At 40.3% G+C, this 17752-nt stretch overlaps 1 protein-coding gene across 8 annotated transcripts in view; it reads left to right on the plus strand.

The window, feature by feature from the left end:
• Positions 1-17752, plus strand: part of IARS1 (isoleucyl-tRNA synthetase 1) — an 84154-nt gene that overhangs the window by 51102 nt on the left and 15300 nt on the right. For all 8 annotated transcript variants that reach the window (XM_078365977.1, XM_035301265.3, XM_035301254.3 and 5 more), the window contains 3 exons: positions 1348-1443; positions 7803-7979; positions 9053-9158. In XM_078365977.1, the coding sequence (XP_078222103.1) occupies positions 1348-1443; positions 7803-7979; positions 9053-9158 (379 nt within the window). The remainder of the gene's footprint in view (positions 1-1347; positions 1444-7802; positions 7980-9052; positions 9159-17752) is intronic.

The following is a 17752-nucleotide window of genomic DNA, read 5'->3' on the forward strand; positions in this document are numbered from 1 at the left end:
GGCAAGGAGTCAGAGGTATCGTAGCCTGGAAAGAAGGTGGGGGGAAGGCGGGGAGGAGGTTTGTAAACACTGACAGTGGGCAGTCTTCCTCGTTACAACAAACGTTTGGGACCTGAAAAGTTGTTCACACTTACAAACTTGTCATCACGTGATGCTTCTGAGTTTCTTGACATGGCTTAGATATTGTAGTGGGCTTGGTGGCCCTGCACTTACTGGAGTTTTGATCTTATCATCCACTTCATTACCTCTGATGCCTTTGTGAAGTGAGTCATTTCTTTTTTTGAGGCGGAGTTCCACTCTGTCACCCAGGCTGGAGTGCAATGGCACGATCTTGGTTCACTGCAACCTCTGCCACCTGGGTTCAAGGAATTCTCCTGCCTCAGCCTTCCAAGTAGCTGGGATTACAGGCATCTGCTGCTGTGGCTGGCTAATTTTTGTATTAGTATAGATGGGGTTTCACCATCTTGGCCAGGATAGTTTTGAACTTCTGACCTTGTGACCCACCCGCCTTGGCCTCCCAAAGTGCTGGGATTACAAGTGTCAGCCATTGCACCCAGCCATGAGTCATTTCTTTTTTTTTTTTTGGCCCTAAGTTAGAATCCATGGACTAGAGTGGATGTGGCATGCATGATTCATTTCTTAACTTCTCTTTTTGCTCAAAGGTAAATGAGATGATGCCTAATTTACAAGTTTTGTAAAGTGTATTCTACTCTGCAGTGTGCTGTGTAACAGAAGTGATGGTGTCATATTGCTGCATTATAATCAACAACCTTCAGAATAGATGAGATAGAAACATTAACCTTAGCAAAAATATGGCAGTTTAAATTAAGTCAGAATGTTTTGTGGTTCGTTGTAGAATTAGTCTTTAGTCATTCTGACAAACCTGAAGATCATAGGGGTCGTGGTATAAGAAAGTCAGAGTTGACTGCTGTGAGGCCTTTGACCCACCTGTTGTGGCCTGAAAAGCTGTGTTGTTCCAAGGGCTTCATGATTATTGATCTTATTTATTAGAAGAGTTAATATTACTTCTTAGATGGCCGAAAAGCAGAGTCATGTGAGGGATTCAAGAGGTGGCTTCAGGGCATCTTCTGTGAGCAGCACTCTACAAAACAAGAAGAAACAAAAAGCTGCACACCTTTCTCCAGAGATAGAGGACTGGTGGGTTATGAAGAAGTACCTGAATAATAAACTAGATTAATTTTATTGCTTTTGCTGATTTGTGTGAACAAACAGTGCTGCATTAAAGAGTCTCCAGGTTAAGTTTTAAATGGCATTTTGCTGAGTTGGGAAGAAGTGTTTCTCCTTATTTGATTGTCATGCTATGGTCTGCACTGTTCATTCCCACAGGCTTTGGTCCTCTTAGATGTCACTCCTGACCAGTCAATGGTGGATGAAGGAATGGCTCGGGAAGTCATCAATCGCATACAGAAACTTCGCAAAAAGGTTAGTTTGTCAGTTAAGAATGAGCTACTGTTTTGGCATTTTATTTTGGTTGTAGGGGGAAGATAGGAGAGGCAGGTAATATAAACCATAGTGATCAGTGCATGACAGTCACTGATCTACAGTCTATTTGGATTGTATTCTGCGGGAAAGTCACTCCTCTTCCCCTCCCCATATGTTCACTCCCAAGCTGTAGCTTTCAGTCAGCCTGTGCTTTTTCCCATCCTTTTTTTTTTTTTTAATTTTTTATTGCATTTTAGGTTTTGGGGTACATGAACAGAGCATGCAAGACAGTTGCGTAGGTACACACATGGCAGTGTGTTTTGCTTCCTATCTCCCCTTCACCCACATTTGGCATTTCTCCCCAGGTTATCCCTCCCCACCTCCCCCTCCCACTGGCCCTACCCTTTTCCCCCCAGTAGACCCCAGTGTTTAGTACTCCCCTCCCTGTGTCCATGTGTTCTCATTTTTCATCACCTGCCTATGAGTGAGAATATGCGGTGTTTCATTTTCTGTTCTTGTGTCAGTTTGCTGAGGATGATGTTCTCCAGATTCATCCATGTCCCTACAAAGGACAGCAACTCACCATTTTTGATTGCTGCATAATATTCCATGGTGTATATGTGCCACATTTTTCCAATCCAGTCTATTATCAATGGGCATTTGGGTTGATTCCAGGTCTTTGCTATTGTAAACAGTGCTGCAATGAACATTCGTGTACATGTGTCCTTATAGTAGAACGATTTATAGTCTTTTGGATATATACCCAGTAATGGGATTGCTGGGTCAAATGGAATTTCTATTTCTAAGGCCTTGAGGAATCGCCACACTGTCTTCCACAATGGTTGAACTAATTTACACTCCCACCAACAGTGTAAAAGTGTTCCTTTTTCTCCACATCCTCTCCAGCATCTGTTGTCTCCAGATTTTTTAATGATCGCCATTCTAACTGGCGTGAGATGGTATCTCAATGTGTGTTTGATTTGCATCTCTCTGATGACCAGTGACGAGCATTTTTTCATATGATTGTTGGCCTCATATATGTCTTCTTTCGTAAAGTGTCCGTTCATATCCTTTCCCCACTTTTGAATGGGCTTGTTTGTTTTTTTCCTATAAATCTGTTTGAGTTCTTTGTAAATTCTGGATATCAGCCCTTTGTCAGATGGGTAAACTGCAAAAATTTTTTCCCATTCTGTTGGTTGCCGATTCACTTTAGTGACTGTTTCTTTTGCTGTGCAGAAGCTGTGGAGTTTGATTAGGTCCCATTTGTCTATTTTGGCTTTTGTTGCCAATGCTTTTGGTGTTTTGGTCATGAAGTCCTTGCCTACTCCTATGTCCTGGATAGTTTTGCCTAGATTTCCTTCTAGGGTTTTTATGGTGCCAGGTCTTGTGTTTAAGTCTTTAATCCATCTGGAGTTAATTTTAGTGTAAGGTGTCAGGAAGGGGTCCAGTTTCTGCTTTCTGCACATGGCTAGCCAGTTTTCCCCACATCATTTGTTAAACAGGGAATCCTTTCCCCATTGCTTGTTTTTGTCAGGTTTATCAAAGATGGTATAGTTGTAGATATGTTGTGTTGCCTCCGGTGCCTCTGTTTTGTTCCATTGGTCTATATCTCTGTTTTGGTACCAGTACCATGCTGTTTTTATTACTGTAGCCTTGTAGTATAGTTTGAAATCCGGTAGTGTGATGCCCCCCGCTGTGTTCTTTTTACTTAGAATTGACTTGGCTATGCGGGCTCTCTTTTGGTTCCATATGAAGTTCATGGTGGTTTTTTCCAGTTCTGTGAAGAAAGTCAATGGTAGCTTGATGGGGATAGCGTTGATTCTGTAAATTACTTTGGGCAGTATAGCCATTTTCACGATATTAATTCTTCCTAACCATGAACATGGAATGTTTCTCCATCTGTTTGTGTCCTCTCTGATTTCGTTGAGCAGTGGTTTGTAGTTCTCCTTGAAGAGGTCCCTTACGTTCCTTGTAAGTTGTATTCCAAGGTATTTTATTCTTTTTGTAGCAATTGTGAATGGCAGTTCGTTCTTGATTTGGCTTTCTTTAAGTCTGTTATTGGTATAGACGAATGCTTGTGATTTTTGCACATTGATTTTATATCCTGAGACTTTGCTGAAGTTGCTTATCAGTTTCAGGAGTTTTTGGGCTGAGGCAACGGGGTCTTCTAGGTATACTATCATGTCGTCTGCAAATAGAGACAATTTGGCTTCCACCTTTCCTATTTGAATACCCTTTATTTCTTTTTCTTGCCTGATTGCTCTGGCTAGAACTTCCAGTACTATATTGAATAGGAGTGGTGAGAGAGGGCATCGTTGTCTAGTGCCAGAATTTAAAGGGAATGCTTCCAGTTTTTGCCCATTCAGTATGATATTGGCTGCATCAATTGAGATAATCATGTGGTTTTTGTTTTTCGTTCTGTTTATGTGGTGAATTACGTTTATAGACTTGCGTATGTTGAACCAGCCTTGCATCCCCGGGATGAATCCTACTTGATCATGGTGGATAAGCTTTTTGATGTGCTGTTGCAGTCGGCTTGCCAATATTTCATTGAAGATTTTTGCATCTATGTTCATCATGGATATTGGCCTGAAGTTTTCTTTTCTTGTTGGGTCTCTGCCGGGTTTTGGTATCAGGATGATGTTGGTCTTGTAAAATGATTTGGGAAGGCTTCCCTCTTTTTGGATTATTTGGAATCGTTTTAGAAGGAATGGTACCTGCTCCTCTTTGTGTGTCTGGTAGAATTCAGCTGTGAACCCGTCTGGACCTGGGCTTTTTTTGTGTGGTAGGCTCTTAATTGCTGCCTCGACTTCAGACCTTGTTATTGGTCTATTCATAGTTTCAGCTTCCTCCTGGTTTAGGCTTGGGAGGACACAGGAGTCCAGGAATTTATCCATTTCTTCCAGGTTTACTAGTTTATGTGCATAGAGTTGTTTGTAATATTCTCTGATGATGGTTTGAATTTCTGTGGAATCTGTGGTGATTTCCCCTTTATCATTTTTTATTGCATCTATTTGGTTGTTCTCTCTTTATTTTTAATCAATCTGGCTAGTGGTCTGTCTATTTCGTTGATCTTTTCCAAAAACCAGCTCTTGGTTTATTGATTTTTTGAAGGGTTTTTCATGTCTCAATCTCCTTCAGTTCAGCTCTGATCTTAGTTATTTCTTGTCTTCTGCTAGGTTTTGAGTTTTTTTGATCTTGCTCCTCTAGCTCTTTCAATTTTGACGATAGGGTGTCAATTTTGGATCTCTCCATTCTCCTCATATGGGCACTTATTGCTATATATTTTCCTCTAGAGACTGCTTTAAATGTGTCCCAGAGATTCTGGCATGTTGTGTCTTTGTCCTCATTGGTTTTGAAGAACTTCTTTATTTCTGTCTTCATTTCATTGTTTACCCAGTCAACATTCAAGAGCCAGTTGTTCAGTTTCCATGAAGCTGTGCGGTTCTGGGTTGGTTTCTGAATTCTGAGTTCTATCTTGATTGCACTATGGTCTGAGAGGCTGTTTGTTATGATTTCAGTTGTTTTGCATTTGCTGAGCAGTGCTTTACTTCCAACTATGTGGTCAATTTTAGAGTATGTGTGATGTGGTGCTGAGAAGAATGTGTATTCTGTGGATTTGGGGTGGAGAGTTCTGTAAATGTCTATCAGGTTTGCTTGCTCCATGTCCTAGTTCAAGCCCTGGATATCCTTGTTGATTTCTGTCTGGTTGATCTGTCTAATATTGACAGTGGAGTGTTAAAGTCTCCCACTATTATTGTGTGGGAGTCTAAGTCTCTTTGTAAGTCATTAAGAACTTGCCTTATGTATCTGGGTACTCCTGCATTAGGGCCATATATGTTCAGGATCGTTAGCTCTTCTTGTTGTACCGATCCGTTTAACATTATGTAATGGCCTTCTTTGTCTCTTTTGATCTTTGTTGCTTTAAAGTCTATTTTATCAGAGATGAGAATTGCAACTCCTGCTTTTTTTTGCTCTCCATTTGCTTGGTACATCTTCCTCCATCCCTTTATTTTGAGCCTTTGTGTATTCTTGCATGTGAGATGGGTTTCCTGGATACAGCACACTGATGGGTTTTGGATTTTTATCCAATGTGCCAGTCTGTGTCTTTTGATTGGTGCATTTAGTCCATTTACATTTAGGGTTAATATTGTTATGTGTGAATTTGATACTGCCATTTTGATGCTAAGTGGCTGTTTTGCCCGTTAGTTGTTGTAGATTCTTCATTATGTTGATGCTCTTTAGCATTTAGTGTGATTTTGGAATGGCTGGTACTGGTTGTTATTTTCTATGTGTAGTGCCTCTTTCAGGAGCTCTTGTAAAGCAGGCCTGGTGGTGACAAAATCTCTGAGTACTGGCTTGTTTGCAAAGGATTTTATTTTTCCTTCACTTCTGAAGCTCATTTTGGCTGGATATGAAATTCTGGGTTGAAAGTTCTTTTCTTTAAGAATGTTGAATATTGGTCCCCACTCTCTTCTGGCTTGTAGTGTTTCTGCCGAGAGATCTGCTGTGAGTCTGATGGACTTCCCTTTGTGGGTGACCCGACCTTTCTCTCTGGCTGCCCTTAGTATATTCTCCTTTATTTCAACCTTGTTGAATCTGACGATTATGTGCCTTGGGGTTGCTCTTCTTGCGGAATATCTTTGTGGTGTTCTCTGTATTTCCTGCATTTGAGTGTTGGCCTGTCTTGCTAGGTGGGGGAAATTTTCCTGGATGATGTCCTGAAGAGTATTTTCCAGCTTGGATTCATTCTCTTCGTCCCCTTCTGGTACACCTATCAAACGTAGGTTAGGTCTTTTCACATAGTCCCACATTTCTTGGAGACTTTGTTCATTCCTTTTTGCGCTTTTTTTCTCTAATCTTGGTTTCTCATTTTATTTCATTGAGTTGGTCTTCGACTTCAGATATTGTTTCTTCTGCTTGGTCAATTCGGCTATTGAAACTTGTGCATGCTTCGCGAAGTTCTCGTATTGTGTTTTTCAGCTCCTTTAATTCATTCATATTCCTCTCTAAGTTATCCATTCTTGTTATCATTTCCTCAAATCTTTTTTCAAATCTTTTTTCAAGGTTCTTAGTTTCTTTGCATTGATTTAATACATGTTCTTTTAGCTCACAAAAGTGTCTCATTATCTACCTTCTGAAGTCTAATTCCGTCATTTCGTCACAGCTAGGGAACTTGCTGGTGAGAAGTTTTGGTCCTTTCTAGGAGGCGAGGTGTTCTGGTGTCGGGTGTTTTCCTCCTTTTTGCACTGGTTTCTTCCCATCTTTGTGGATTTATCCACCTGTCGTCTGGGTCGTTGCTGACTTTTCGATTGGGTCTCTGAGGGGACACCCAGATTGTTGATGATGAAGTATTTCTGTTACTTGGTTTTCCTTCTACCGGTCTAGCCCCTTCGCTGTATGGCTGCTGAGGTCCACTTCAGGCCCTGCTTGTCTGGGGTGCACCTATAGCAGCTCTGGCACAGTGAGGGATGCTACCAGTTTCTTTTTCTGCTATCTTTGTCCCAGGATGATGCCTGCCAAATGTCAGTCTTTTGGATGAAGAGGGGTCAGGGAGCTGCTTGAGGAGAGTCTGTACTTTATAGGAGCTCAATTGCTGAGCTGTGAGCTCTGTTGTTCATTCAGGGCTGTTAGGCTGCTATGTTTGATTCTGCTGCAACAGAGCTCATAAAAAAACCCTTTTTTTCTCAAATGCTCTGTGTTGGGGGGTTCGGGCTTTATTTTTGGATGTCCGTTGCAGTGTCCTGCCCAGCTAGGAGGCAGTCTAGTCACTGTTTGCCTGCCGAGGCTCCGCCCTGCTGTTTTGTGGTTCGCCCTGTTGCTGCAGGCTCTGCTCTTCTGCTGCAGTCTCCGCCACGGGCTACGGGGCTACGCCCTGCGGCGGAGTCTCTCTGTTGTAGCGCGTTGCCTCGGCAATGGCAGGCTGCGTCAGCAGTGGGCGTGTATCTCAGTAGGGGCGGGTTGCCTCGGTAATGGTGGACGTCTCTCCCCCACAGAGGGTCTCAGGGACCATCTGCACGGGGAGCGTTTGGAATCGTGGTTTTGTCCGTCCCACTGGGAATCAGTTCAGAAATGTGTTAAGTGTGTTCTGAGTTATTTCTTGGTTTCAACATTCATGAGGCACTGATTGTGGCAGGAAAAGAAACATGCCCTATCCCCAAAGAGTTGGGGAAAGGACACAAAGGTAATCCTGTACTGCAGTGCAGTTAGTCTCATAGATCACCCAGCAGGGAGGGACCGGTGATTGCCCTTCCATGATGATTCAGTATGGGATCTGTAGCCTTATTTAACGGTACCATCTTTAAGTTCTGATTAGTAGAATGTACTTTCCTTTTAAAATTTTCTGTGTGTGCTTTCAGTGCCATCTGGTTCCAACTGATGAAATCACAGTGTATTACAACGCGAAGTCTGAAGGAAGATATCTGAATAACATTATTGAAAGCCACACAGAGTTCATATTTGCCACCATAAAGGCTCCCTTAAAACCATATCCAGTTCCTCCACCAGATGAAATCCTTATTCAAGAAAAAACACAGGTGAGTACTGAGCTCCGCTGAACTGCTAAAATATTTCTGATTAGGTTTATTTTATGTACTCACATGTTGATATTCTTTCCCCCAGTAGAGGTTGGCACAGCACTCAGTCTTGAAGTATTGCTCTGGACAGTAGTGGATAGAGCTAGAGAGTGGAAGCTGAGACAAGATGGAGGGGGGATAGGAGGCAGAACTGTTCTCACAACTTTTCTCTTGAGGAAGGTAGCCAGGAGAGTAGATGAGCTTTGCCCAGAAATAAAATGGCTATGTGGGCCTGTTTTTCTAAAACTGGCAAAGTCAGTGTGTGGATTCTGGTAATTATCATTAAAAGTAAACAGCAGTTGGCTTGAAAAACATTTAATTCTTCTGGTAGTGGGTTCTCCATAAAATTAAAATACAAAAAAAGAAAAATCACAATAGCATTTTCTATTGTTATATCTAGGAATTTTAGATATACTTCTGAAAGTCACATATTAAGGTAGGGCAGATACTGGCTTATAACTTATAAGTAGATCATTTAGGCCAGGCACAGTGGCTCATGCCTGTAATCACAGCTACTGGGCAGGCTGAGGCAGGAGAATCATTTGAACACAGGAGGTGGGGTTTGCAATGAGCCAAGATCACATCACTGCCTAGATGACAGAGCAAGACCCTGTCTCCGGAAAAAAAAAAAAAAAAAGGTAGTTCATTTAAAATATGTCTCAGTCACTTATTTAATTATTTTCTCCTGTCTCATTCTTTCTATGGGACAAGTAGGACAAGACAAGAAGGGGCTGACCATGGCTGTTTATCTTTTCAGTGAGGCGAGTTATAGTGTAGTTTCATTTTCTGTTTTGTATAATGTGTTACTTTTTTTACTTTTTTTTTAAGTGAGCATATATTTTTAAGAGAGCAGAATTAAAGGAGAAAAAATGGGATATACATTGTAGCTTTTGACTCTTTGAATAATGAGATTGAATTTGTTCTCAGTTGTATACAGCCTTTGTTGTTATTGAGAAGTCACTGTGTTACATGATGGTGTGGCACATGGCAGTCAGGTGCCGCAGTTACTCAGCCATATGTTCTCCTGTGCTCAGTTGAAGGGATCTGAACTGGAAATTACACTTACCAGAGGATCTTCCCTTCCTGGTCCTGCTTGTGCTTATGTCAATCTTAACATTTGTGCAAATGGCAGTGAACAAGGTAAGTGTAAATCCATGCTTTGTATGACTGTTTCTTAGTTAAACCTGTGGATGTGAAAAAACAACCAAAAAAAATTTTGGATGTTTTTAAGGGAATTGGAAAAAGTATTTAATAGATAACTTTTTCCTCTTAATTATCATCAAAATGAATTCACTAGGTGAGATGCAGTGGCTCATTCCTGTAATCCTACCACTTTTGGAAGCCGAGGTGAGAGGATTACTTGAGGCCAAGAGTTCAAGACTAAACTGGCCAACATGATAAGACCCTGCCTCAATTTAAAAAAAAAAAATGAAGGCCAAGTTCCGTGACTCATGCCTGTAATCCCAGCATTTTGGGAGGCCAAGGCGGGTAGATTACTTGAGGTCAGGAGTTCGAGACCAGCCTGACCAACATGGTAAAAGCCCATCTCTACTAAAAATACAATAAGTAACCAGGTGTGGTGCCGGGCACCTGTAATCTCAGCTACCTGGGAGGCTGAGGCATGAGAATTGCTTGAACCTGGGATGTGGAGATCACAGTGAGCCGAAATATTTTTAGACAATAACTGCTCTACTCTAGGCAGACACCATAGAAAAAACTATGGTCCCACCACCACCCATACCAGCAAAAGCCAAGTAGGGAGCCTGGACTTCACTATTGACAAGCTGAAGACCTCTCCGCTGTCACAGGGGTATCAGAGAAGACCAAGTAGGGAGCTGGGTCATCCTAGTGGAACAGTAATGAGCCCCTCTGCCCAGTGGTATCAGTTGAGGCCACATGGGAGGCCTGAATTTCTATCCCCTTTGGGCAGTAACAAGGCATCCCTCCCATTCACAAATGCATGGCAGCAATGAGGCCACATACTACCAGCACCTCCTTTGCAGTGTCAGTAAAGGTATGCGTGAAACCCAAACAGGGTAAACCCAAAAGAATCCATGTCAACATACATCATAATCAAACTTCTGAAAACCGAAGACAAAAAAAATGTCTTATATGCAGTGAAAGAGATATAACACCTAATTTAGAGGGGAAGAACAATTCAAATGATACTGGGTTTATCATTAGGAACTACAGAGGCCAGAAAATGAAAAGGTGGCATTTTTCAAGTGCTGAAAGATAAGTATTGTCTACCAAGAATTCTGTATCAATCAGACATATCTTTCAGGATGATGGGAAAATCAAGACATTCTCAAATGAAAGAAAACTAAGAATTTGTTGCCAGCAGACCAGTCCTAAAAGAGTAGCTACAGGAAGTTCTTAACACAGAAAGGAAATAATAAAAGTGGGAATTTAGACACACCAGGAAGGAATAATGGGAAATCAAATTAGAGGGTAGTTCAATAGACTTTCAGTCCTCTCATGGGTGCACCAAGCACTGTATCATTTTTTGATGTGTTTCTCTGTGTATGTACACTGAGGCTTCAACATCATCAGTGGGTTCTTGGGTCCTGCAATTTTAAGTGAGAGGATGTACTGTGTGCCATGGGAATGTAACTCCTGTGGTAAAGTTGGTTTATTATACAGTACATCATTCTGCTTAAAGTCATGTTTCCAAGAACCTACCAGCAACATTAAGTAAGGACTTACTGAACAAGTAATAGTTAAGACAGTTACAAAGGAGACCAGGTTTCTACATTTATCACAAACTGGTAAAATACTGAGACCAATGAACCTTAGGAAGTTATGTTTATATTAGGTACTACTTGGAGTTACCAGTAAGAAAAGACTATACCACAGGATACATATAAAACCCTAGAAAAATGGAAAATTGAATTCTAAAATGTTTAACTGGGCTAGTCCATTTTTCATTGCTATAAAGGAATACCTGAGGCTGGATAGTTTGTAAAGAAGAAAAGTTTATTTGGCTCACAGTTCTGCAGGATGTACAAGAAGCATGGCACCAGCATCTGCTTCTGGTAGGGACCTCAAGAAGCTTTTACTCTGCTTTACAGAAGGTGAAGTGGGAGCAAGTATATCACATGATGAGAGAGGGAGCAAGATAGAAGCCAGGCTCTTTGAAACAACCAGCTATCACATGAACAGAGTGAGAACTCATTACTGCAGCAAGGCCACCAAGCCATTCATGAAGGATCTGCCCCAGTGACCCAAACACCTCCTACTAAGCGCCACTTTTCAACATTGATTTGGAGGGGACAAACATCCAAACTATATCAGCAACCCACAAGAAGCTAGGAGAGAACAATCAGAACAAATACACCAGATGCAGTGGCTCATGCCTGTAATTCCAGCAGTTTGGGAGGCCAAGATGGGCAGATCAACTGAGGTCAGGAGTTCAAGACAAGCCTGGCCAACATGATGAAACCCCACCTCTACTAAAAATAAAAAGATTAGCCAGGCATGGTGTCAGGTGCCTGTAGACCCAGCTACTTGGGAGGCTGAGGGAGGACAACCACCTGAACCTAGGAGGTTGAGGTTGTGGTGAGGCAATACTGCCCTCCAGCCTGGGTGACGGAGTGCGAGACACTGTTTCAGAACAAACAAAAGATGAGCAGAGTTATTAAAAACACATTAGCCAAATATATGCTGTCTGTAAGAAACTTCAAATATAATAATACAAGTGAGTTGAAAGTAAAAGGTTAGAAAAATATATACTATGCAAACATTAATGAAAAGAAGCAGGGCTGGTCATGTTTGTATTAGATGAAACAGACTTCAGAACAGAGAAAATAACCAGGGGCATTAAATAATGATAGACATGTCAATACACAAAGAAAACAGAGTGATCCTAAACTTATATGCATCTAACAAAGGAGCTACAAAATACATGAAATAAAAAGATACAGACATTAAAGAAGAAATAGACAAATCCACAACTATAGTTGGAGACTTCAGCATACCTTTTTCAGTAATTGATAGACCACTTAGAACACCTCACCCAAAAATAGCAGAATATAAATTATTTTCAAGCTCTCACAGAACTTAGATACAGTATAACCTGGGCCATAAAACAAACCTCGACCAGTTAGTAGAGTTGAAATCAGAGTGTGCTCCCTGATAACAGTAGAATCAAACAATTAGTAGTAGAACAATAAAAGGAAAATCTCCACACTCTCAGGAATAAACAACATACATTATCTGTGATTAGGGAAGAAGTCTCAAGAGGAAAAAAACATAGAACTGAGTGAAAAGGAAGATACGACATCAAAGTATGTGGCATGTGGCTAAAGCAGTCCTACGAGGGAAATCTGTTGCACTAAAAACTGTAAGAAATATGGTTTTAAATCATAATGTCTAAACTCAAGAAACTAGATCAGAAAAAAATAAAATAAAATAAATGCAAAGTAAGAAGGAAAGACATAAAAATAAGAGAATAAATCAGTGCAATTGAAAATAGGAAAATGAGGGCCGGGCACGGTGGCTCAAGCCTGTAATCCCAGCACTTTGGGAGGCCGAGGTGGTTGGATCACAAGGTCGAGAGAGCGAGACCATCCTGGTCAACATGGTGAAACCCTGTCTCTACTAAAAATACAAAAAATTAGCTGGGCATGGTGGCGCATGCCTGTAATCCCAGCTACACAGGAGGCTAAGGCAGGAGAATTGCCTGAACCCAGGAGGTGGAGGTTGCGGTGAGCTGAGATTGCGCCATTGCACTCCAGCCTGGGTAAGAAGAGCAAAATTCCGTCTCAACAGAAAAAATAGGAAAACAAGAGAAAATGATACAAAAATCTGGTTCTTACCAAAAAATTCGTCAAAATTAATCTGTAGTGAGACTAATAAAGAGAAAGAAGACACAGTTGCATATCAGGAATAAAAAAAATGATCAATACAGACTGCAGAAATCAAAGAGATATGCAAATACTGTGAATAAATCTGCATATGTAAGTCTGACAACTTGAAGTGACCCAATTTTTTTTTTTTTTTCAGACAGGGTCTCACTTTGTCTCCCAGGCTGGCGTGCAGAGTGGTGCAATCTCAGCTCACTGCAACCTCCACCTCCTGGGTTCAAGCAATTCTCGTGCATCAGCCTCCCAAGTAGCTAGAATTACAGGTGTGCGACACCATACCTGGTTAATTTTTGTGTTTTTTGTAGAGATAGGGTTTCACCCTGTTGGCCACGCCCGTCTCAAACTCCTGGCCTCAAGTGATCTGCCATTCTTCGCCTCCCAAGGTGCTGGGATTACAGGTGTGAGCCGCTGTGCCTGGCCTGAAATGAACCCTGTTTTTAAAAAGCACAAACTACTACAACTCACATGATATGCAATAGATTATTTTAATGGCCCTGTAATTATTAAGGAGACTGAATTCATAATTTTAAATCTCTAAATTAATGTCCATGCCCAGTTTCACTGGAGAATTCTTACCAGAATTAACACCAGTTCTACATAGATTCATCCAGAAAATATAAGAGGAAGGAACATGTTACTCATTTTATGTGGTTATTACCCCAGTATCAAAACCAGATAAAGACAGTGTTAAGAAAATGATAGGTCAAGCACCATGGCTCACACCTGTGATCGCAGCACTTTGGGAGGCTGAGGCAGGTGGATCACCTGAGGTCAGGAGTTCAAGACCAGCCTGACCAACATGGTGAAACCTCATCTGTACTAAAAATACAAAAATTAGCAGGATGTTGGGTGGGGGGCGCCTATAATCTCAGCTACTCAGGAGGCTGAGGCGGGAGAATTGCTGGAACCTAGGCGTGAGAAGTTGCAGTGAGCCCAATATTGTGCCATTGCACTCCAACCTAGGTCAACAACAGGAAGACTCCATCTCAAAAACAAAAAAGAAAAAACAGATATTCCTTGTGAACGTAAATATAAAATTCTTACCAATAAATTATTAGGTAGAATTGAGCTATATGTACAAAGAATTATGCATCAACACCAAGTGGGATTTATTCCAGGGATGCAAGGCTGATACAATATTTAAAAATCAATGTAATTATCATTTTATCAAACTAAAAGATTGCATGACTACAGCAGTTGATTCAGAAAAAGCATTTGATGAAATTCAACACCCATTTGTGATGAAAATCCTCACAAAAATGGGAAGAGAGGAGACCTTTGTAGACTGGATAAATCAGCATTTTACAGAAATCCTATAGCTACCATTATACCTAATGGGGAAAGCCTGAATTCTTTCTACTAAAATCAGGAACAAGGCAATCACAACTCATATTCGACATTGTACTGGAAGTTCTAGCCAGTGGACCAAGGCAAGAAAAGGAAATAAAAGGCATACAGATAAAGGAATAAAGCTGCCCCAATGGGAAATCATAAGGAATCTACATACAGACACGCAAATAAATAGGCCAGGCACAGTGACTCATGCCTGAAATCCCAGCACTCTGGGAGCAGAGGCGGGCAGAAAACTTGAGGTCAGGAATTTGAGACCAGCCTAGCCTGGCCAGCATGGTGAATCCCCATCTACTAACAAATACAAAAAATTAGGCATAGTGGTGGGCACCTGCAATCGCAGCTACTTGGGTGGCTAAGGCGGGAGAATGACTTGAACCTGGGAGGTGGAGGTTGCAGTGAGACGAGATTACGCCACTGTACTCTAGCAACAAGAATGAAACTCTGTCTCAAAAAAAAAAAAGGTTTCAGTCAATATGAGCTTACTTTTTTTGTTTTCTTGAAACTGATGCAACCTGGGATCACCATATTGGTCTTCCCATGCCAGCTGCTCCCATGGTGATTGTGTATTTATTTAGACCTGTGATGATGTCTCAGACAGTACATGGTTCCCTGTACTGCTGTGCAACTTCAGTGATGTTGTATGGCATTGAGCTGGTCCATCACTGCCAACATCCTGGCTGTCTCAGGTGGCCCTGTAGAAGGAATCAGTGAGATAGTCACCGAGTGTGTGTCAGTAATGTAAACAAGGTCAGTATTCTATTCACAGAGGGCCCGCAGCATGATGATAAGATAGGTAAGGGCCTATTCTCCCATCTGGTGACTCCAGGACTGCCCATTCCTGGGTCAGTTGACCAGATACTTGGGAAGAAGGGCTCCCAACTCCTAGATTATTTTCCTAGGAATACCTTTAAATGCAGCCACAGCTTGGTCCTCTGCCTTAATATGATTTGATATGTTTTGCAATTTACTGTACTACTGAAAACATTCATATTATGAGGGAAAACTACAAATCATCTTTAAATCTGTTATTTTTAAATGTTTGGCCTTTTTCTGTACCCTTTAATTGGGTTTCCAAAGTAATTGAATATAAATGATACTGCTTATAAAAAAGCAAAAGAACTTAGAGTCACAGGATAAAAGATAAACATACAAAAATGATTTTTATTTCATACTAGCAATCCGTACTAGCAGTGAACAAGTGGACAGTGACATTTAAAATATGGTTTCATTTATAGTCACTTAAAAAAATATGCCAGGCCAGGTGTGGTGGTTCATGCTTGTAATCCCAGCACTTTAGAAGGTTTAGGCGGGAGGATTACTTTAATCCAGGAGTTCAAGACTAGCCTGGGCAACAAAGTGAGACCCCATCTCTACAAGAAATAAACCAGCCAAGTGTGGTGGTGGTTACCTTTAGTCTCAGCTGCTTGGGATGCTGAGGTGGGAAGATCACTTGAGCCTGGGAGATACAGGCGGCAGTGAGCCATGATCATGCCACTGTACTCCAGCCTGGGCCAGAGAGTGAGACCTTGTCTCCAAAAAAAATGAAAACTAAATAAAATATGTTAGGACTTGTATACCAAAAACTACAAAACAGTGACGAAAAAATTCAGACAAAATCTAAATAAGTAGAGAGATGTGTTTATGGATTGGAAGATTCAATACAGTAAAAATGTCTTTTCTATCCTGTTGTGGTTTGAGTATACCCTCCAAAACTCAGGTTGAAATGTCATTGCCATTGTGACAGCATTATGAATTAGTTAATTACTTCACTAGAGTTCTGGGAATTCTTACCCAATCCAGTGGTGTGATCTTAACATAAACCTGTACTTGTCAGAGTCCTTTCCATTGCGTGTCCTCAAAGATGAAACACTTCAGATTTGTAGTTGCTTACAATGACTTTCAGGAAAGTATCAGAGTAAAACAAATATTTGTGGATGACAAGATTTTAAATGGCCATGGTTAAATATCTGATGAGAGTTCACTATAGTAGTGTTGCTATTGACAAGGAAGTTGAGTTCTGTGGTGTATACCATTTTAAGGTAACTAGAATTGTGACTGATAACATTAGACCTATCATTTCTAGGAGTTTCACACAGTTTCTGGAACACATTAGTAATACATCTGTACAAATATAACTCAAAGAAGGTTAAGCATTATTTCTTATTTGGCAGTTCTTCCCATGCAGATGTAACATAATCAAATAAGTGTAACTTATTTATTGTTTCTCTTCATGATGAAAGAAAATTGTTTTGAGATATTTTAGGGGCCCTCTGGAAGCTCCCAAAGTTAGCTCGAGGGAGACTTAAATTTAGAGTTTGATTTTGGGAAGTTAGTAAAAAATATCAAAGACCTTTGATATTAAGGCTCATTATTTTGATAACTTAGAAATTCATTAAATTCCTTTTCCAAGATTTCTCTTCCACAAACCTACTATAGCTTTCTTATATCCATTCTGTTTTGGATTAAATTCCTCCTTCCTCTTATTGTGAAACAAGTCATTCTGCTTTAAGACAAAAATTAGTCTTTTTCTCTTAATGAACATACATCCTTCATACGTAATAGATTCACCTTACCAAAACCATATTTTTTCCTCACATATAGAGTCATTTCTCTTTCTCTAGTTTGAACTGTCACATCAGCATTCTATAGATTGGCAAATCTATGAATCAAATTAGTAGGAACATATGCTTCCTCATAGCATAATTTATGTTCAGCTATTAACGCTTCAGTATTTTCTCTTATTTGGATAATACCTGCATATCCAATGAATAGTCATCTAAATTAGCAAAACACCAAGGATGTAAATTGCCAGTGGGGAGCTAATTTTTAAGTAGACATAACACAAAACAAAGCTAGCTATCAAGTGATTTCTCTGTTAGCTACTTTTACAGCATGTGTATGTTCAGCAGTCTTTACAAAAACAAGAATCCTAAAAAGTAGTTGAGATTTTTTGTTTTATTGTTGTGCTCAATAAACATAAAGTAATGGATACTGCCATCCACATGCACATTTGTTCATAAACTTCTAGTGGAGGTAACATAAACTTATTTGATAGTAAACCCTGGTAGGATTTTAAAGTTGTATATATCTACATTATATATTCTTACCCAAGTCACGTGAACTTGAAAATAATTTCTGTTAGTTTCCATATTGCTGAGAGAATACTTAATTTATGTTAAGTGCTTATTTTTCTTTAAACCAATTAAATAGAAATATTTCATGAATTAACTTTTGACAGTACCATCTGGAAGTAGAAAATTAACACATATGTGACATACCTACATGCACAGGCATATATAAACACAGACAAGCAGACTTCATAGCTTTCATTAGAAAACTAGCCATGTACCAGGTACTATAATATAAAACACACTAGTATTTTTGGAAAAGTCTTAAGATTTTTCATTTCAACATTAAACAGAGTTTTAAAGCCTTGACACAAAAGCACTGAACATAAAAGGGAAGTGATATGTGGAACTAAATGAAAATTTAGGTTTTGCTCTAAATATCCTGTAA

The sequence above is a fragment of the Callithrix jacchus genome, chromosome 1 (assembly GCF_049354715.1).
Source record: "Callithrix jacchus isolate 240 chromosome 1, calJac240_pri, whole genome shotgun sequence".
Classification (NCBI taxonomy): domain Eukaryota; kingdom Metazoa; phylum Chordata; class Mammalia; order Primates; family Cebidae; genus Callithrix; species Callithrix jacchus.